General features: G+C 37.9%; 1 protein-coding gene and 1 long non-coding RNA gene across 8 annotated transcripts in view; one reads left to right on the forward strand and one right to left on the reverse strand.

Annotated features, from left to right (window-relative positions):
- LOC143642632 (uncharacterized) overlaps nt 1–20,501 on the reverse strand; it is a 180,174-nt gene extending 159,673 nt beyond the window's left edge. For both annotated transcript variants that reach the window (XR_013155764.1, XR_013155763.1), the window contains exons 1-3: nt 20,282–20,501; nt 11,328–11,380; nt 1,064–1,109 (exon numbers count right to left, since the gene is read on the reverse strand). This is a non-coding gene — a long non-coding RNA (uncharacterized LOC143642632). The remainder of the gene's footprint in view (nt 1–1,063; nt 1,110–11,327; nt 11,381–20,281) is intronic.
- Nucleotides 20,497–22,190, forward strand: part of MON2 (MON2 regulator of endosome-to-Golgi trafficking) — a 156,693-nt gene continuing 154,999 nt past the window's right edge. For 2 of the 6 annotated variants that reach the window (XM_077111253.1, XM_077111254.1), the window contains exon 1: nt 20,534–21,072. In XM_077111253.1, coding sequence (XP_076967368.1) covers nt 20,959–21,072 — 114 coding nt within the window. In that variant the 5' untranslated portion in view covers nt 20,534–20,958. Of the gene's footprint in view, nt 21,073–22,190 lie in introns of all 6 variants that reach the window. The other 4 variants (XM_077111251.1, XM_077111252.1, XM_077111258.1 and 1 more) reach the window with 4 other exon arrangements.

The raw sequence follows: 22,190 nt of genomic DNA on the forward strand, positions 1-22,190 counted from the left end.
AGCCAAAGGAAACCCAGAATAGCATCTTCCGTAGGCTTCCCAAGCAATAGATATGGTGATCTTTGAAAGTTGCAAATGCATATAGCTCACAAAATCCTGGATCTCCAGGATGCTTGCTCAGGTGGCTGTAGGAAACAGAAGATAGAAGCTGCAGACAGAAGTAGAATAGGGACAGAAAACCCTGGTAGAACTAACAGGGGCAGGGATAACTGAAACATACTGTCCCATCAGATTCTTCTGCATCCCTAACTTTATAGAAGACAGTTTACCATCATCCCATGGCATTCTTCTACATTCTTTCCCTAGGGGTCTCCTCTCTTATCTATCCTAAGCTGCTTTAGGACCCTGGAATAGCATAGACCATGCTAGGAAAGACAAGTAAGAAGGGAAAGAGATGAATCACCTTTTTAAAAGAGAATCCATGTCCAGTGTCACCACAGCTACTCTCTCGGGCAAGCTCTCCAAGTTGGGAAACCAGGAAACTGGGTTATATGTGTTGAAAGTGGGCTCATGACGTCTTCTACACAGCTGTGTATAATAGCCGTCTGGGCAATACTAGGGTGATTAGACTCTAAGAGCTCCAAGAGTGAGTACACAATGTCAAATGGTCAATGGAAATAAAAGTCTCATATGTGTATACTATTTTATGATTTGCCAAGAGCCTTCACACATACTATGTGAACTAAGCTGAACAAGTATAATTCCAGAGGTGGAACCTCACATTTAGTACAGTTAAACTACTTGTTCAGAGCAGGGCCAAGAATTCCTGCCTCTGAAAAACAACTAAGCCTTGTTTCACTCCCTCTCATACATACACCAAACCCAATCCTCTTCATTCTTCCATTCCTAAGAATTCCCAAGACTAAAGCAGGGATATGAGAAGTGACCAGGTTGTGACTGATGGCTTTCCTTTGAGATTCCTCTCTAGGATGAATCTCTGTTCTCTGAGGGGTACTTAATCAAACAAATTACATCCTCAGAGATTGTGCAGGATGGCTCTCAGACATTGGTGATATCGTGATTTACTCTTTGAGCTGGTGTGTTGGAAAAAACAGAACCTTACCTATCAATGTACTGTTTTCCTCTATCTTCTTGTCTCTGCATTGATGCTGAAAAACAAGAAAAGAAGTGGTGAGTGTGAAGTATTTTCCAATCTCCCTTTTCAAAGCAATCTTCAGAACTTCATAAAGAATGCATTCTTTGTACATTCCCTGTTATTTCATTTTTTTAAAGAAGTTTTAGCCACATTTTTTACTTCATAAGTATTTGCAAGTACTAATCCATTAAAAGAACATTGATTTTCTTGCCTACATCTCATTACAAAATTCTGGATTCAGCATCACAGATCACTTAAGAATCCAACAGTTTTATATTTCATTAATAGGTTATTCAGCAAAATTCTGAATTCATGGTTGAATTGAGTGGTAAAGCATTCTTCTTTGATGTTTTTCCCAGTATGTGAACTTCAACAGAACACCTTTTACTTTGATTTTAGGGTTGACATTTCATCAATATGAAAAATTTAACATTGATGATAAAGTTCAAACCACCAAATAATTTTCTTCATTCTATATACAGAGAATGTTTTATACAATATGAAGCTTCACATATATTACACACATTGCTCTGTAAATAAAGGATTTCACATATTTTTACATTGAGTACTCCATTAAAAACTAGCTCTCGCTCTCCTAGAGTTTCCTCTTCCTGGGAAAGACATTTCCATCTGGTTTTCTAGGTCAGGAGTTATTCCTACTCTGAGGTATGCTTGCACATACCAAGGCTGGAGCATAGCTGAAATCTATTACAGGTGATTTCAGACATATTGTTCCTCCCAGGAATCATGTTGTTTAAGGATAGATTGTAAATAAAGGCATTTACATATTAATTACAGTGACAGGGAAATACACTCCATATGGCTTCTCTCCTGTATGCATTTTTTCATGATTTTTAAGGGCAGAACAAGTTCTGAAGACTTTTTCACATAGATGACAGTCGTATGACTTACATCCAGTACAAATTTAGTTATGTTGACTAAAGAATGACTAGTCATTGAGAGCTTTTTGAAATTGTTTGTTCACATAGGGTTTCCTTCCCATATCATTCAATGTGGAGTGAGTGGAGACTTCTTCCAAATAATTATTTTCCAAGGATCTCCAGTGTAAGAAATATGCTGCTTTGACTAGATGGCATACATGCTCTTCTTGCCAACATGTTTCATGATTTTCATTTATGTTTTATGGTCATTTTCCCTGCCTGGACTCTGCCCTTGGAGAAATCTTAATCCTTCTCTTCATAGTTCCTCTCCTTGTCCCAAATGGGAAATCACTTCTGATTTGCAAAGCTGATACCCAGTGGACACCAGATGATTGATATTCTCCAGCATAACATCTCTGAAAAAGTTTCACTAGGTTATGTCCAGCATGGCCCACTCTTCCTGGGTGAAGTTTATTGCTACATCGCTGAAGGTCACTGTGGTTTCACTATCAATAGTTCCTCTGGAAGACAGTTCACTCTCTGACAACCCAACCATGAAGTGGTCAATACTTCACTCAAGAACGGCTGATGGTACTTAAAATTAGGCCTAAGAGTCACCCCCAAGAGAGCCTCTTTTGTTGCTCAGATGTGGCCTCTCTCTCCAGCCAACACAACAAGCAAACTCATCACCCTCCCCCTGTCTATGTGGGACATGACTCCCAGGGGTGTGGACCTTCCTGGCAATGTGGGACAGAAATCCCAGAATGAGCTGAGACTCAGCATCAAGGGATTGAGAAAAACCCTAGAATGAGCTGAGACTCAGCATCAAGGGATTGAGAAAACCTTCTTGACCAAAAGGGGAAAGAGTGAAATGAGACAAAGTGTCAATGGCTGAGAGATTCCATACAGAGTTGAGAGGTTATCCTGGAGGTTATTCTTACGCATTAAGTAGATATCACCTTGTTATTCAAGATGTAATGGAGAGGCTGGAGGGAACTGCCTGAAAAGGTAGAGCTATGTTCCAGTAGCCATGTTTCTTGATGATGATTGTATAATGATAGAGCTTCCACAATGTGACTGTGTGATTGTGAAAACCTTGTGTCTGATGCTCCTTTTATCTACCTTGTCAACAGACGAGTAGAGCGTATGGAATAAAAATAAATAATGGGGGAACAAATGTTAAAATAAATTTAGGCTGAAATGCTAGTGATCAATGAAAGGGAGGGGTAAGGGGTATGGTATGTATAATTTTTTTTCTCTGTTTTCGTTTTATTTCTTTTTCTGTTGTCTTTATTTCTTTTTCTGAATTGATGCAAATGTTCTAAGAAATGATCATGATGATGAATATGCAACTATGTGATATTGTGAATTACTGATTATATATGTAGAACGGAATGATATGTTAAGAATATTTGTGTTTCTTTATTGTCAATTTTTTAATAAAAATTTTAAAATTAATTAAAAAAAATTTTTTTAAAGGTTGATGGGTCAGCTGGGAAGTCACATGGCTGGCATCTGCTGGCCCCTCGCTCCTGGGCCCTGTTGCTTTCAGCTTTTGTACCTGTGGGGGCTCCTCACTGCTTCTTTGGAGCTGGCTTTCATCTCTTAGCCTCCCTTAGCTCTCTCCAGGCTCTGGCTTGCTTAACATCTCATAGTGATGGCTTCTGGGTTCTAAGCATCAACAAATATGTTTCTCTGTTTCTACGTGTCCACATCTGTGTCAGCGCTACAGTGAAGTTTCTGTTGGCTCTGAGGCTTCTGTCATTTCTTGTTATTCATTTTTAAAAATTTTTATTGTGGTAACCCATATACAACACAAAATTTACCATTTTAACCTCTTTCATGTTTACAACTCAGTGATATTAATTACATTCATAATGTGTGCTACCATTACCCCAGCTTTTTCATCACCCCAGACAGAAACTCTGTATCCATTAAGCATTAATTCTCCATCCCACCCCCAGCTACTATCTATCTCTAGTGTTTGCTTACTCTTGTTATTTCATATAAGAGAAAACATGCTGTATTTGTCCTTTTGTGTCTGGCTTACTTCATTCAACATGATGTCTTCAAGGTTCACCCATGTTGCAGCATGTCTCAAAACTTCACTCCTTTTTATAGTTTAATAATATTCCACTGTATGCATATACCACACTTTGTTTATTCATCTGTTAATGGACACTTGGGTTGCTTCCACCTCTGATCTATTGTGACAATACAGTTATGAACATTGGTGTACAAATATCTAAATCCCTGTTTCCAATTATTTCTAAACCTGAAAGATTTCCAAGTCGTATGGTAATTCTATGTTTATTTTCTGAGGAACTGCAAAATTCCATAGTAGCTGCACTATTATACATTCTGCCAACAACATATGAGGTGTCCTGTTTCTTTGCATCCTCATGAACATTTGTTATTTTATATATATACATGCATTTTGTACGCTGTATGGTGGGGTCACATTTCATTATTTTTCCATGTGAGTATTCCGTTATTGCAGCACCATTTGTGGAATTTTTGTTTGTTTGTGTTTTGGGGAAGTGCATGGACTGGGAATCAAACCCGGGTCTCCCACATGGCAGGTGAGAATTCTACCACTGAACTACCCATATACTCTCTCTCTCTCTCTCTCTCTCTCTCCCTCTCTCTCTCTCTCTCTCTATATATATATATATATATAGAGAGAGAGAGAGAGAGAGTGTGTGTATATATATACATATATATTTTTTTTTTTTTTTTGATGGGTAGGCACTGGGAAATGAACCCGGGTCTCTGTCATAGCACCGTGACCCACCCTCTATATATTTTTAAATATCCATTTTAGTAGGTGTGAAGTGGTATCTCATTGTGGTTTTCATTTGCATTTCCCTAATGGCAAATGATGATGAGCATCTTATCATATGTTTATTGGCCATTTGTATATCTCTTTGGAGGAATATCTATTCAAGTCCTATGCCCATTTTTAAATAGGGTGTTCGTTTTTTTAGTTGTTGAGTTGTAGATGTTCTTTATATAATCTGGATATTAAATCCTTATTAGATCTGTGATTTGCAACTTTTTTCTCCCATTCTCTAGGTTGTCTTTTCATATTTTTGATACAGTCCTTTGATGTACAAATGTTTCTAATTTTGATGAAGTCCAATTTTACCTTTTTTGTTTGTTTTTTCTCATGGTTTTGGTGTCATTTCTGAGAATCCATTGCTAATGCCAAGTCCTGGAGATTTTCTGCTATGTTTTCTTCTAAGAATTTTATGGGTTTAGCCCTTATATCTAGGTTATTGATCTATTTTGAGTTAAGTTTTGTATGTTGTTGAGATAGTGGTCCAATTCCCTTCTTTTGCATGTGGCTAATTAGTTTTCTTTTCTTTTCTATTTTTTGTATGCTGTACAGCAGGGCCACATTTCATTCTTTTTCCATGTGAGTATCCCATCATTGCAGCACCATTTTTGTTTGGTTGCTTTTTTTCTTTGTGGTTTGCTTGTTTGTTTCTTTTTGGGGGAAGTGCATGGGCCAGGAATCGAACCCAGGTCTCCCACATGGCAGGGGAGAATTCTGCCACTCAACTACTCTCACACCCCACCTCTTGTTATTCATTTTTAAAGTAGATAAATCACATTGTAGATTTTCATCTTTGAATAACACAGTGAATTTTGAGGGGAGTTGATCCTCAGTTGATTTTTAGTCTGTAGTTCTCAGTTGAAAAGGGGACTGAATCTCATTCCTACAAGTACATGTACACTTCATCTAATAAGATGCTGTACTTTTGAGATTAGAGCTTGAATTATGGTAGCCCATAAAAGCCTTTCAGAAGCTCATATCTCCATATCAGCCCTATCAAAGGAAAAGTCTTGTCTCAGGGCACTCATGTGTAAAGGGGACTGGTGAACACGTGCTGATGGACTCTCTTTTCCTCTGAGTATCCCAAATCCCTAAATATTACAATCTCTAGCCACTAAATTACCATTTAGGGTTTTATTCCATCATCTTTTGTCACACCAGATGGGTGATCTAGAATTTGGATTGAAACACCAATCCCTACTCTATTATCTTTCCCATCCCATCCACTCTATTCCCTTAGATGATAACCTCTTCTTTCTTGGGAGTTCTTTGCTAAGGCAAAGTGTTCTGGGGCAACTTAATTGCATTAGAAAAAGTGGTAAGACAAACTTTAGTCTTTAACTTGTTTTTTGAAATATACATTTTGATTCCCTTCTCAATTCCTTTTCTGTATTTTTAAAGTTATTTTTAGTGGTTACCCTGGAGATTACTATTAACTTCATAAACTTATAATGATCTAATTGGAATTAATACCAATTTAGCTTCAATATTATACAAAAACTCTGCTCCTATACAGCTCTATCCCTTCTCTTATGCTGTTAGTCATGACTTACACATCTTTATATATTGTGCACATATTAATATAGATTTACAATTATTGTCTTATGAATTTTTCTTTAGAATCATATAGGGGTTACAAAGGAAAAATACAATATTATTGGCTTTTATATTAACCCAAGTGGTAAACTTTGCCAGTTGTGTTTATTTCTTTGTATGGCTTTGAGATAATGTTTCATGTCCCTTCATTTGAGCCTGAAGAATTCCCTTTAGCACTTCTTGAACAGCAATTTTACTAGTGATGAACTCTTTCATCTTTTGTTTATCTTGGCATGTTCTAATTTATCCTTTGTTTTTGAAGGATAGCTTTGCAAGATAAAGAAATCTTAGTTGGCAGTTAATTTCTTTCAACATTTTTCAATACGGCATCCCACTGCCTTTTGGTCTCCATGGTTTTGTTTTTTGTTTTTTGTTTCTTTCATGGGCAGGCACTGGGAACTGGACCCACATCTCTGGCATGGCAGGTAAGAAATCTGCCTGCTTAGCCACTGTGGCACTCTCCATGATTTTTGATGATCAACTGACTTTTGATCTTATTGAGGATCCCTTGTACATGATGAGTTGCTTCTCTTGCTGCTTTCATGATTCTTCTCTCTTTGTCTTTGACTCTAGACAGTTTGAGTATAATGTTCTTGCTGTGAATCTCTTTAAGTTTATCCTTCTTGAGTTGAGCTTCATGGATGGGTAGATTCATGTCTGTTATCAAGTTTGGTAAGTTTTCAGCCATTATTTCTTCAAATATTCTTTTGGCCTTTTTCTCTCTCTCCTCTCCTTCTGGAGCTTCTATTATGTGTGTGTGTTGTGGTGCTTGATGTTGTTCTACAGGTCTCTTAGGCTCTGTTAGTTTTTCTTTATTCTTTTTTCTTCCTGCATCTCAGACTGGATAATTTCAATTGATCTATCTTCAAGTTCACTGATTCTTTTTTCTTTCTGTTCATATCCACTATTGAAATCCTCTAGTGAATTTTTCAGTTTAGTTATTGTATTTTTCAGCTCCAAAATTTCTAGTTGGTTCCTTTTTATAATTTCTATCACTTTATGGATGTTCTCTTTTTTTTTTTTTTTTTTTTTTTTTTTTGAGTTAGGGAAAGTGGAGGCCATGGAAGGAGAAGACAGTTAAAACTGTGGAAAAGTACACATGGTAGATTGAGACAAATATCTTCCCAAATTTATGAATTTAGGAACTGTTGCGTTACCTATCTCCTGCTCCCCTTCCTTTCCTCCCCCTTCCTCCTCTTCCTTCTCCTTCTTATTATTTTTGATAGTCTATGAATATAGAGAAATGTGAGGAACCACTTAACTTCCTGTCTCAATAATGCTAACTTTTGCTAAATAAACTTTTTCTCTTCTCAAAAAAAATGAAAATGCCTTGCAAATGTTCTAAAAATGATCATGGTGAAGAATACACAACTATGTGATGATACTGTGAGCCATTAATTGCATAATATGGTTGAACTGTAAATGTGTGGATATTTCTCAATAAAAATATATTAAGAAATGAATTTAGACAAGTGATAAAAGGAACTAAAGAACTACAGAAATGAACACAGAAAGAGTGATTCAATGACTCCAAAAACAAATGTTATGATTTTCAGATTCTGGTCTAGGGGAGAGTGACTCTTCTCAACAAACACATAAATTGTATTATCAGTAAAGAAAGAGTTCTATGAATATGTAAGAATAAGAATTTATATATCATTAAATGAAATATGGAAGTTAAGAAGAGAAATTTGTCTTGTGAAAAAGATACCTGAAGTTGTTTGGGCAATTTTTAAAATATAAAGAGTAAATGGAATATCCAAGTGGAAATGCTCAACAGGTGGTTGAAAATGTTCTTGATTCTTGCCCTTAAAAATGAATAAGAAATGTGAGAATTTGGAGTAAATTGCATAATGGAGATTTCTTAAGGGGAAGAGTAGGAAAAGAGAAGAGAATCTTGACGATATGTACCTTTTATGTGGTAGAAAGAAGAGGAACAGATAAGAGGCAGTCACAAAAATGGGGAGCTCAGAACAACTAGGTACTCTAGAAAAGAGTTTCAAAAAGGGAGGAAAAGTTTCATAAAGAAGGGAGTATCACAAGTATTTTATAGTGAAGAAAAACCAAATAGGGCAAACAATGAATGTATGAGGAGAGAAACCACTGAATTAGGCATTAAGAAGGTGTTATCCATTTTAAAGAAAATAAACCCAGTAGAATGTTGAATATGAAAGTCACTTTGCAAGGTATAAAGTGAAGTAATGGTGGGGGGTACTTGGTAAAGTAGAACTAAGAATATTACAGTTTGAAGGCTGGGAGAATCAAATTACACTAGTGTTAATGCTAAGGCAGTATGATATACTGAAAAGATTCAAATGATATTAATAGAATAACAGGCAAAGATTAGGCATGAACATGGACAGGAACTGTAAGTAAACATGAAAAATGAAGATAAGCAATTTAATAAAAGAATGAGAATATGGATGTTTTGGTTTGTTTGGGTATTTCTGCTATTGCTGTAATTTTTATTTTTGTAACTAATTTTAAATAATGAATTTTGCAATACCTTAATTTGTAAAACAAAAGATTTATAAAATGTATTACATATCACCATTGGTTATGAATGTTATCTATAACTGCACACAAAGTAACTAGGTGTTGGTCAAAGCTGACATTGAAAATTTAGGGAAACCCTTCAGGATCTTCTGTTAGGCAATGGTTTCTTAGACTTTACACCCAATGCACCAACAACAAAAGAAAAATAGATAAATGGGATTCTCCAAAATTAAAGACATCTATGCTTCAAAGGACTTTGTCAAGAAAGTGAAAAGGCAGCCTATGCAATGGGAAAAAAATATTTGAAGCCACCATCCTTATAGGTTCAATACCTAGACTCTATCAAGAAATTCTACAACTCAACAAAAAAAAGATAAAATTAAAAATGGACAAAAGATTTGAATAGGCATTCTTTTAAAGAGGAAATACAAATGGCAAAAACAACAACAACAACAACACATGAAAAGATGCTCATTGTCATTAACCCTCAGGGAAATGCAAATCAAAACCACCATGAGATATCATTTCAGACATACTAGGATAGCAACTATTAAAAAAAAAAAAGAAAGTTACAAGTGTTGAAGAAGATGTGGAGAAAGAGGAACACTCATTCATTGCTGGTGGGAATGTAAAATGGTGCAGTTGCTACGGAAGACACTCTGGCAGTTCCTCAGGAAGCTAAGTATAGAATTGCCATATGATCTGGCTACTAGGCATATTCCCAGAAGAACAGCAAGCAGTAATGTGAGTAGATATTTGCACACCAACGTTCACAGTGGCATTATTCACAATTTCCAAAATATGGAAGCAACCTAAGTGTCCATCAACCCATGAATGGATAAGCAAAATGTGGTATATACAAACAATGGAATATTATTCAGCAATAATAAAGAATGAAATGCTGATGCAGGTGAGAACATGGATAAACCTTGAGGACATTATGCTGAGTGAAATAAGCTAGACACAAAAGAACAAATATTGTATGATCTCACTTATATGAACTAAGCATAATAAGCAAGCTCATAAGGTTAGAATCTAGAATATAGGTTACCAGGAGATAGAATGTGGGTAGAGATTGGAGAGTTGATGCTTAATTTGTGCAGTATTTCTATTTAAATTGATTGTAAATGTTTAGAAATGGATAGAGGTGATGGTAGCATATTACTGTTCATATAACTAACAGCACTGAATTATGTGTATGAATATGGATGAAAGGGGTAATTTTAGGTTGTGTATGTTACTAGAAGGAAAACTAGAGGATAAAACATGGGATTATATAACACAGTGGGTCCTGTGGTGATGTCTGTGGTGAATAGTACAAATATAAAAATGTTCTTTCATGAACTGTAACAAATGTATGCCATTAGTACAAGGTGTTAAGAATAGGGTGATATATGGGGGGGGGGACTATATCTAATGCAAGCTATGGACTATAGTTAATGGTAATATTTTAGTATTCTTTAAATATAAGTACATATAGAAACAGAATTAAATTAGTGGTTATATAGAACTGGGGAAGGATAGAGGAATTGAGAGGTGACTGCTAAGGGGTAAGGGGTTTTTCTTTTTGGAGTAATGAAAATGTTCTAAAATTGATTGTGTGATGCATGCATAATTCTGTGATTATACTAAAAGCCATTGATTGTGCAACTTAGATGGTGTTTTAGTTTGGAAACACAATTTACCAGACCTGGAACGGCTTTTAAAAAGGGGAATTTATTAAGTTGCAAGTTTACAGTTCTAAGACCGTGTAAATGTTCAAATTAAGGCATGGCTATAAAAATGTCCAATCTAAGGGATCCAAGGAAAGATACCTTGACTCAAGAAAGTCGGTGACATTTGGGGTTTCTATCTCAGCTGGAAAAGCACATGGCGATGCCTGTTAGCTTTCTCTCCAGACTTCTTCAATGTCTTTATGAATTTCCAACAGTGTCTGGCTGTGTGAGCTCTGTTGGTTCTAAAGCTTTTTCCAAAATGCTTCCTTCTTAAAGGGCTCTAGTAAGGAACCCCACCTTGAATGGGTAGAGACACTTCTCCATGGAAACCATCTAATCAAAAGTTATCACCCACAATTGAGTGGGCCACATCTCCATGGAAACAATAAAAAAAGATCCCACCCAGCAACACTGAATAGGGATTAAAAGACATGGCTTTTCTGGGGTACATAATAGCTTCAAACCAGCACAGATGGATTGTATGGTACATGAATATATCTCAATAAAACTCCTTTAAAAAGATATTACAAATTTACACTGATTTTTCTGCTCTCAAGAATAATTCTTGGTAGTGACTCAAGTTTTATCTCAAAGATTTGAGAAGGTTACTTCTGGCAAACATCATATGCCAAGATGAATTTTTTTCACAATGGCTAGACACCTTTACAGTAGTGACTGTTGAAATTTGAAAACAGAAAACTCACCTGAGTTGTAGCATTCATTCTTTCACTCTTCACCACTCACTCAGCAAATATTTCTGGAAGGAAGGAAGGAAGGAACCATTTGTGACAGATGTGAGGTGACAGGCACATGGCAGCCCTCACTCCCACAAAGTTTATCCCAGTCCTGTCTGTGGGAGCAGAGTGCCCAATCTGTATATGCCAGTCCCTTATTTTGTTTTGTTTTCCTTTGCTTGAATTCTTCCTTGATAACTTTCTCAGTACCTTAGTACCTCTATGATTGGGGAAAAAAATCCACGTAAATAAAACACTTGTTTGTGGGAGTTCAGTATATGTAAGTTACCAGAACTATAACTACAAAAAACCACAAGGGCCCTTCCACTGAAGAACTCATAGTATAGTAAGGGAGACAGACAAATAACCTTACAATTAAATGTGGTGTGTATTATCATATAGGTAAATACTGAATGCTATAATAAACCTAAAGCTCTTTCTTTCTAAATAAATAATCAATTTAAAAGGAAGGTCCTGGTCCATAAAGATGTTCAGAAATAGAAAATCCACAAGCTTTAACAGATTTTTCATGGAACAAACGTATATAGGCTTTAGAGTCAATAAGACAAGGGTTAGAATCCTGACTCAATACTTGCTAGCTAGAAGATCTTTAGCAGATTAAGATCTCTTTGAAACTCAATTTCCTAATCTTAATTCCTAATTCTTAATTTGCAGAACTTTTTTGCGAAAATTAAGTTACATGAGATAGTAAATAGGCTTAGCACAGAGCCTGACACATAGTTTTTCAATAAATGGTTAGCTGTTATCCTATTAACATCTCTTTTAAGACTTAGAGGAGGAATTATAAAACAAACACGGTCTGGTTGCTGCTTTGTATGGGCCATCTCTCTCCCTTATTCTTGCCCTTAGGAAATGTTGAGCTAAACCAACATGACTTTCTATTGTCATAACTGGTTCATGGGACATGTCATATCTCTAAAGTACATTTTGAGGTGTCTACACAAGCAGCTGGACATACAGATGTTGACTGCAATGGGATAGGGCTAAGTGGGAGAGATACAAATATAAAATTACTTGTGCCCTTTTGATGGAAGAGCAGCGGGTTGAGAAGTGGGAAGAACAAGTTCAAAAAAAGATTAAATTAAGGCCATAGGAAGAAGTCTAGACAGGCAGGTGGCACTTGATAACCAATAGCAGAGTAATAAACAATAGATGGCATTAACATTCAGAGTAGATAATTGAGTTCAATAGGATCCAGCCAGAGGAACTGGTTGTTCAGCCACGTAGGCAGACAAAGTTCCTAGATCAGGTAATATTCTGAGATCCAGGCAGGTGGGTATGACATGGGGCTGGGACTCAGGAGTTCAGGGGCTCAGGGGCTGAGGAGGGGTCTGGGATTAATAAAACTAATCCCAGAGAACTGGAGTACCAGTTTACAAAGCAGGGTTTCAAACATAGGAAAACAAAACATTGATTTAACAACTGGAACCGCTATTGGGCTAAAAACAAAGCTTCTCGACCTTGGAACTATTGACATTTTGAACTGCATAATTCTCATTGCTGGGTGGCTGTCTAGTACATTGTACGATGTTTTGCATAACCGGCATCTATTCAGTAGTTGCTAGCAGCATTCCCTCTCCAGATTGTTGAGACAATAAAAAAATGTATCTAGACATAGTTAAATGTCCCAGTGGGGTGGGGGCAAAGTTGTCCCCAGCTGTAAACCAAACAGCTAAATTTTGCCTGGTGAGAGCACTGCTCCAATAGTGCGGGTTGAGTAAGTTCTCAGGGATGAGTTGATCTAGAAGGGGTAATGACTGACAGTGGACTAGTAATGTCAGTGTAGTTAGCACCCAGATCTCTATCTCCTCGTTATTTCTGTGTACTCTGCCATACCTTCTCTTTCAACCCCCTTCTTTCAGTGTACTTTTGCCTCAAAGTTCTGCACCTGCAATGCATCTCCAAAGAGTGCCCTTGGGCTTCAATATTTGCTCTGCCCCACAAATGGAGAGAGCCAGTGGGGCTTGAGGAGCCCTTGGCCAATGGCTGATGGGTGTGAGATAGCTCTCTTGCCTTCAGTGTTCCATGAAATTCTCCTGCCCTCTGTGACTTTGCCTGATAGGCCTCTTCCCCTTCCTTTTTCTGCTTTCCTATATTCTTACTGGTTTCTCCTGGTAACTATTCCTTAAGTCACTTGCATACAAATCCTTTCATAGGGTCTAATTTCAGAAAACTCAGCTTAACACAGCCAATATAACTGGAGTCAAAGGACACAGTTAGGTGCGGTAAACAAATCTAGGAGAACAAAATGGAAACTATGAATGTTGTAAGTTTGGCCGAAGCCCAGTCAATGTGGTTTCCAGTGTGAGACATGGCAATAAAAGAGATAATTTAAGGTTGCTGAAGATGACTGGACAGCGTGTTCTTGGTCTCAGGAGCAAGGCTAAAGCAAACTATGAGAATAAGACACAAGGTCTTAAGATGGTATAAAAACAACAGAACTAAAAGCAAAAAAAATAATAAAAACAGAACTATCAGAAGAGACACCTCTAGAGTAGCTGTTGTTAGTTATTAAATACCTCCAGAGAATGCATCATGACATAGAATAAAGGAGTCCATGATCCTCTGGGACTCTGAAAATGTTGCAGTGGAATATTTCAGTATCTACTTCTCTAACAAAGACAGACTCATAAATTTGTACACTGCCCCTCTTTCGTTTGTTGTTTAAAACATTCTGTGAGCTGCTGGTAGTGGAACATACCTTCGGGGGTGACTGTTGTACCTGCTTTCTCATAGCAAAAGTATTTCTGGACCATTTGTGCTCCAGTGGCCAACTGATACAATGATTTAGGGAAAGTCCAACTAAGATAAGTTTTGTAATAATAAATAGCTACCTCATTGAAAACCTATTTTTTCATTGTTGCTGCCATTCCACAACAGGGACAAACATTTATGAACTACATATAAGTAAAATTTTTGTGCTCTTAAAGCAGTTACAATAAGGAGAGAAAACAAAATGTTTAAAAATTAATTTTGGAGAGTAACCATAAGAAACCATAAAAAACACTACAGGCAACTTGTTCCTATATCTAAGAAACATAGTGTTTGAAGTAATAAATTATAGATTCTCTGTTCATGTGCTGCTTTGAAAGGATGTATGTCCCCTAGAAAAGCCATGTTTTAATCAAAATCCCATTTCATAAAGGTAGAATAATTCCTATTCAATACTGTATGTTTGAAACTATAATCAGATCATCTCCCTGGAGATGTGATTTAATCAAGAGTGGTTGTTAAGCTGGATTAGGTGACAACATGTCTCCACCCATCTGGGTGGGTCTTGATAAATTTCTGTAATCCTATAAAAGAGGAAACATTTTGGAGAACGAAGGATATTCAGAGAGAGCAGAGAATGCTACAGCACCACGAAGCAGAGAGTCCACCAGCCAGCAACCTTTGGAGATGAAGAAGGAAAATATCCCCCAGGGAGCTTCATGAAACAGGAAGCCAGAAGAAGCTACCAGATGATGCCGTGTTTGCTTTGTGCCCTTCCAGATGAGAGAAGAACCCTGACCATGTTCACCATGTGCCCTTCCAGATGAGAGAGAAACTGTGACTGTGTTTGCCATGTGCCTTCCCAGAATGAGAGAGAAACCCTGAACATCATCGGCCTTCTTGAACAAAGGTATCTTTCCCTGGATGCCTTTGATTGGACACTTCTATAGACTTGTTGTAATTGGGACATTTTCTTGGCCTTAGAACTGTAAACTAGCAACTTGTTAAACTCCCCTTTTTAAAAGCCATGCCATTTCTGGTATATTGCATTCTGGCAGCTAGCAAACTAGAACAACTCACTATTTGTCTTTCGTAATCATTTCTTTATTCTCTAAAGAAATAATCTGCATTCTTCAGTCAGTATGTAATCTAGACCAGTCATTAAATTACAGTTTTAACTCTGAAAATTAAAACTTAAGGGATTCCTTGAGAAAATGTTTTAGAAAATACACAGATAGCAGTATCAGCTATCATTAAAATCTAATTATCCTACACTAAACTTATTTGAGAAAGAAATCTGCAGGAATGAATTAATTTCAGGAAAAAATAACTCAAAGATAGAGAATTAATGATGACAAAGGAAAAAAGATAGAATGAGACTAACTAAAAGTAAACCTAAAATTGAATGCATAATAACTATTGATTATGAGTTTAATACAATTTTAATAGCCAAAACATAAAAATTATATTATAAATACTTAAAATATGATTATTGACAAAATGGGTAAGAAAGCATTATGAGAAAACAGAATCTAGAAAAGACGTAGAAGTGGGACTGAATGTAATTGATTGGTAGAAGCTGGAGAAATATAAGCAGAAACAGAGTAGATGTGTCTTCGTAACAATTTAGCACTGAAGAAAGGAGAAGGAAGCAAGACACTTCTTATATTCCCATAAGGCCTGCCTTTGTGATGGAAATTCCTTTCCTCTCTTATTTCCACATACATTGCCCTTTAAATTGCCAAAGACTGAGTCATATGAAGGCATGTAACTACTGCACTCTGTAAACGAGTTTGGATTTTATTTTGAAAAACAATACAAAATCTAAAGGGATTCATATTTGTATTTTGGAAAAAGGACTCTGGATCACTGTGGAAAATATATTGGATTTTCACTTTGGAAACGGTTGTTTTAAACTAGGTGAGAGATGATGATGGCCTGAACCAAGCTTGGGAGGATACACAGAACAGTTGATGAACTGGAGAGTTTTGAAGGAAGATTAATCACCAGAACTTAATTCAGCTTAAATGTCTTGGATAAGGGAGCAGGAGGAGTCAAATCTGACTCGTAGTTCCCTAATTTTCACACCAGATGGATGGATGTGACTTTCACTGAGAAAGGTCATGCATGAAGAGGACCAACTTCTTTTTGGTGAAGAGCGTAAGGTGTCAATGGGACTTCCAGATAAAGATGACCAGTAGGCATCAGAATACCCACGTCTACTTCATAGACCAAAGTTCTAGAGCTACAAGTTGGTGTTTAAGGGATTTATTTCATGACTTTCAGAGTTATCTGGGTAAGTTTCCTATTTTATTCCCATAGCACTACATTAAGGAATGTTCTTGGACTAGGCTGTGTTAGACTACTGATGCTGAGAAGAAAGGATTTATTAGGAATATCTTCTGTATATAACTTAGCTATTATATTATGCATTGTATGACTCTGAGTTTGATGTGGCACCCTCTGCAAGTGAGGTAGTCTCCAGAGAAGTTTTAGGGCAGTCAAAATTCCAGGCAGTCTGATGTTCTGTTTTCCAGAAGGGCTATTTGAAAGGTTTGAAAGCTTGCACTTTAATCTGTCAGCTGGCATGGTGTGTTAGTTAGATTCAGTTGTCAACTTGGCCAGGTGAGCATACCTAGTCTTGCTGCTGCAGACATAAGCCAATGGTACGTGAACCTCATTTGTTGCTAATTACATCTGCAGTCGGCTAGGAGGTGTGTCTGCTGCAATGAGTGACGTTTGACTTAATTGGCTGGTGCTTAAATGAGAGAACACAACGTAGCACAGCCTAAGCAGCTCAGCATTCCTCATCTCAGCAGTTGCAGCTCAGCCCAGGCCTTTGGAGATGCAGAAAGGAATCACCCCGGGGAAAGTTGTTGGAATCCAGGGGCCTGGAGAGAAGACCAGCAGAGACCATCCTGTGCCTTCCATGTAAGAAAGAACCTGAGTGGAAAGTTAGCTGCCTTTCCTCTGAAGAACTAACAAAATAAATCCTCTTTTATTAAAAGCCAATCCGTCTCTGCTGTGTTGCATTCCGGCAGCTAGCAAACTAGAACACATGGCAACTACATTACTTTCTCTATCCCTTAGATAAGGAAGTCTAAGTGAGATCTGTGTAGTGGTATCTCTGTTAATCTTGACCTTCTAGTGATATCTGTCAATATATAGAGGTTATACAGGATGATATCACTAGATTGATGGTGATTGAAGCCATTGGTGTACATGAGATCACTCGGAGAATAATCTGAGAAGTAAAGACAGCAGAGGATAGAATTCTGGGAAAGCAACAATACCTATGGAATAGGTAGAGAGAGAAAGTTTTGGAGGAGAAGAATAAATGAATGACAATGAAATTCAAGGAACTGAAAAGCTAAGGCAGATTGAGTAACATTTGTGTTTTATCATTAAACTGAGTATATAATTCAGAATGATAATATTTGACAAGTTTTCTATTACACATGAATACATGTTCATTGCTAATTAGATAAATTTTCTAAAAGATTCATAACAACAACTCAGAAAAAGATGTGGATTTCCTAATTTTCAACTGGAAGGTTAACACCAGCTATAAAATTTGCTGATAATTAAGTCTATTTAAAAGTTAATAAAAGAATTAACATGCGATGACCACAAGAGTTACCTTTTACTACCACTTATTTAAAATGCTTACTGAACACTTAATGTGTGCCAGGTATTACATTTTACCTGCAGCTTCCCATTTAATCTCAGGACTACTGTTTGAGGAAGGTGCTTCTATTTTCTTTCAAAGGTGGGGAAACTGGAGATTACAGACTTAAGTATATTTTCCAGGATCACTGCCTTAGTTTTATAGAGCTGCTATGACAAATACCACACAATGGGTTGGCTTTACAAACCAGAATTGATTGGCTTACAGTTTTGGAAGCTACGTGTCCAACATCAAGATCTCAATAGGTCATGCTCTATCCCGGAACGTGTATCATTCTGGTATTGGCTTGCCGCAGTCCTTGGGTTCCTTGACTTGCATCTCTGTTTCTGTCCCATGGCTGATCTGTTTCCTTGGTCTCCACCTGTGGCTTTCTTTAACCGACTGTAATCTAATTTCCTATGCCTCATAAAGACTTCAGCCACTTGGATTACGGCCCAACCCTCATTCAATTTGGCTTCATCTAAATGGGAACTTCGGAGGTCCTATTTTTAAATGAGTTCACACCTTAACTAATAACAACATCTTCAAAAGTCTTTTTTATAAACAGGTTCAGACCATTTGTAATGCAGATTAAGACTTGGGCATATATTTTGTGGGGTGTATGATTCCCCAAAGGCCACCCAGGAAGAAAGTAGCAGAATAAAGAGTAAAATTTAGGGCTTTTTGACTTCAGAATCTGAGCCATAATTGCTACGTGATAAATGCTCTGAAAACATTGTTCATGATAATAAATGTTTAAATTTATCAGGATTTATTAATTTGATTTTCAAAGAAAACAGATGTTGTAATCACAGAGGACAATTTTAAACCCAGGCTGACATTTATGGATGTGCTACAATTTTGAAAATTTTTTTTAAAGTACTTCTTGAGTCATGTGAGAACATTCATATGTATTTGAATAACTTGGTTTTGCTACTAAAAGAGAAATGATTCTGTTTTTTGGAATGCTAACTCCCGAGTTTGGCTGATTTCTTAAATTGCAGAGTCAAAAAATTCTTTTTACTTCTAGTAATTTGTTTGATTTTGGCATATAACCATACATTGTTTCTGTGGTAGTATAATCTCCCTGGGTCTAAGTATATGGAAAGCTGTTTTTCTTTTTTAAACAAAAAGAAATTTATAGTATAGTGGATAAAATAATATTCACAACTTAGTAGAAAAATTTTGGCTTTTCAAATAATCCTAAGTATTGTTTTAAGTAAGAATTCCCACTTGCATTAATTCAACTATTTATAATGGAGATGTAAAAAGTATTGTTTTAATTAAGAATTCCCACTTGCATTAATTCAACTATTTATAATGGTGATGTAAAAGACTCTAGGGAAAGTGTTTTTTGAGTCAATCAATCGAACATTTATACCAAAAAAAAAACTGCAAAAGAAAAGTTAGCTATAGAGGAGAGCTTAGTTACTGAGTCAATTATTAGAGGATCATTTTTAAAACCTATGAGACCTCAAGAATAATGCCACAAATTCCATTTGAGATTTCCCTCCACCCCTATAAATTCATGGGTTCTAATACACAAAGCTTCATGCTGTAGGAGCTATCAAGTTGTCAAGCTTGAGTAAGTTATGTAACAGGCACAAATGATCCAAACTGTTGTTCTAGCAACTCCCTTCCTATCTGCCACCTTTATCAATTCTTACCTTGCTTCTTATCAGAAGAAAAAAACCTAAATTATAAAGTACTTGTGTTTCAAGACAGCCTCCTTTTGCAGCCAAGCACTGACTCCCTCTGACAATCTCATAGCTCACTAACTTCAGTTCTATAAAAGTGTCATCAATCTTAAGGTATTGGTTTCTTCAACTCCTGTATCTTCCCTTTTAGGCTTTCCCTCTACTTTTCCCTGCTTCCTATGCTACCTATGAAATAACCTGCTTCGGGGAAGCATGAATGCAGATTTTTTTCTTTATTTTGTTTGACACTTGAATCCTCATGAAGACTTATGTCTATTCTTTGAGCACCAAAAGGCTCTGATTTTAGTACGGCAATCAGTCATTCAATAAATAGTTATTGATCGCCTACTATGTGCCAAGCAGTTTTGGCGGTAGGGACACAGCAGGAAACAAACAGGGAGGGGAAAAAAAAAAAAAAAAAACCCCAACCCTTCTAGAATTTTCCTTCCAATGGGAAAGACAGGCTGTAAAGGGAACGGGGCAGATAACGAATGATGGGTGATTACACGACTTTCAGCGACGTTTACTTTGGGTGAGATGGGACGCTAACCAAAGGTTTGGAGCAGTGGGAAGTTTTATCCCCCATTTTATGGATTAAGAAAATAAGTGATTACACGGCAGTTTAGGTAACAGTTGCGCTTTGCTCAGCTATATGAAAGGACTGCAATTTAGGTCTTCAGAAAAAAAATAACAGGAGGTGCGCGGTGTTCGGGTTCACTAGCCCAGGGACTCGAGGCTGCAGAAATGAAGGCGGACAAAACTAAGATTAACCCAAAAGGGAGCAAACTGTTCATACAACTGTTAAATACAATTTAACACAAACATACGCAAGGAGATACGCCAAGAAGTACCCGAGAGGTCCGGTCAGGCCCCTGTCATCGAAAAGGAAGCGAATCTTAAGGCCGCAAACGATACCCTTTGCCCATTCGGACACCTGGGACGAGGCTGGGGACCGCGTCCCCTCCCAGGCCAGCGGCGAGCACCGCGCCGCCCCCGGCCCTGCCCAGCCAGGGTTCGCCGCCCGGGTTGGCCCAGGCGGGGGCGGTGGCCGAGGTGCCCGGAAGTGCAGCTGACGTGTCCCGGCCGCGCTCGGAATTGTGGTCGACTCGGCTAATGGCGTCGGCGAATCTGCTGGGCCCGGGGAGCCGGCGCTGAAGCTTCCTGCCAGGTTGGCCAGTGACACCGGGTGTGGCCGGGCCCCGGGGTAGCGGGAGGGACCGGCCCGCCTTGTGGGCTCCTCGGCCAGAGCCGGAGGAGCCTAGCGGGGCGGGGCTATTGCTGGGAGCGCCTCGGAGAGGAGTGGGGGGTAGTTTGCCAGGACGCTTCGCAAGGGTCTCCGACGCGCTCGGTATTGGCAGCCGAGGCCCCACAGAGTCCCGGCGAAACCCAAGAGGCGGGCCAGGGAAGGGCCGGAGGCGCCAAGAGGGAGTTACTTGTCGCCCCAAGGAGCTGACAGGGCCGGAGCTCGTTTACATTGCTCAGAAATTGGCGGTGAGTTCCGGGGATGATGTCCAGCACCAACAGCCCCGAAGCGGTGAAGAAGCTGCTGGAGAACATGCAGAGCGACTTGCGGGCCTTGTCACTGGAATGCAAGAAGAAATTCCCACCTGTCAAAGAGGTAAGCTTCGTGCGACGTCAGGACAAGGCGCCGTGAAACAAGCCTGGTTTTGTTAGACCCGGTCCTTCGCCCCCAGCCACCAGTTCAGTCTTACTTTCCATTTGGCCCTCGTCCTTCCAGATTTGCTAGTCGGGTAGCTCTCCAAACGCTTGGAAAGGTCTGAGAAGCTTTGATTTTCTCTACCCTCCCTTGCTCCGGGTTGAGAAATGAAGTTCGGAGAGGGAGCCTATTCACGCAGTTCAACTGGGTATATTGTACACTCGTCTTTTCAGACCTTTTTCACATTCGAAACTGACCAGGTCAGCATTGAGAAACTGAGGTCTGTTGCTCCTAAACGCTAATACTGCTCGTGGTAGCGAAATCGATGCTCCTCGTATCTATATAACTCAATTGGGAACAGCTTTCTTTCTTGCCATTTGCAAATATTCAGTTTAACTCTATTAATCCCAAATAGTGTTAATAAACTATCTACAGCCACCTAGTATAGGACACATATTGAATGAAGACCACATTTAAAGCCATGTTGTTATGGGCAATGCTTTAGTGAGAAGCTTGGCCTTGGAGACAAAATATACCTCAGTTTAAGTTCTGGCAGTAGTCTTAACCTCCTTGAGCTTCGGTTTTCTTTCAGCTGTAATACAGGGCTAAAGGGTGGTTTTAGAAGATAATGTATGGGAAAGTCTTCAGAGCACAAACGATATTTATTAGAGAGGCTCACGTTAATAAAATATACAAATTAAATTCTCCAAATACTCCTGAATCAAATATTTTAAGTTTTAATCGCTGTTTTTTCTCCTAAAATTAATATTAAATTAATATTTAATTATCTAAACTATCTTAACTCTACTTTCTTTTCTCAATTCTGAAATATCAGTGATATTTTTGTAAAACCAATTATTTTATTTTTCTTCCTATTTTCTGCAGTTTCACTTACTACTTGCCCTGAAAATTCAGCAAGGGATTTCCTAGTTTCATATTTATTTGAATATTTTACCTTTATTATTGTAGAGATTCTGTAATTAAAACTTAAGCAATAAAGTTTGGATTTTAGACTTCCAAGGAACCTTAACTTAATCTGTAAGTGCTTTGTTCTAATTGATCTTTAGCAAACTACCATA

The sequence above is a fragment of the Tamandua tetradactyla genome, chromosome 7, assembly GCF_023851605.1.
Source record: "Tamandua tetradactyla isolate mTamTet1 chromosome 7, mTamTet1.pri, whole genome shotgun sequence".
In the NCBI taxonomy this organism is placed as follows: Eukaryota; Metazoa; Chordata; class Mammalia; order Pilosa; family Myrmecophagidae; genus Tamandua; species Tamandua tetradactyla.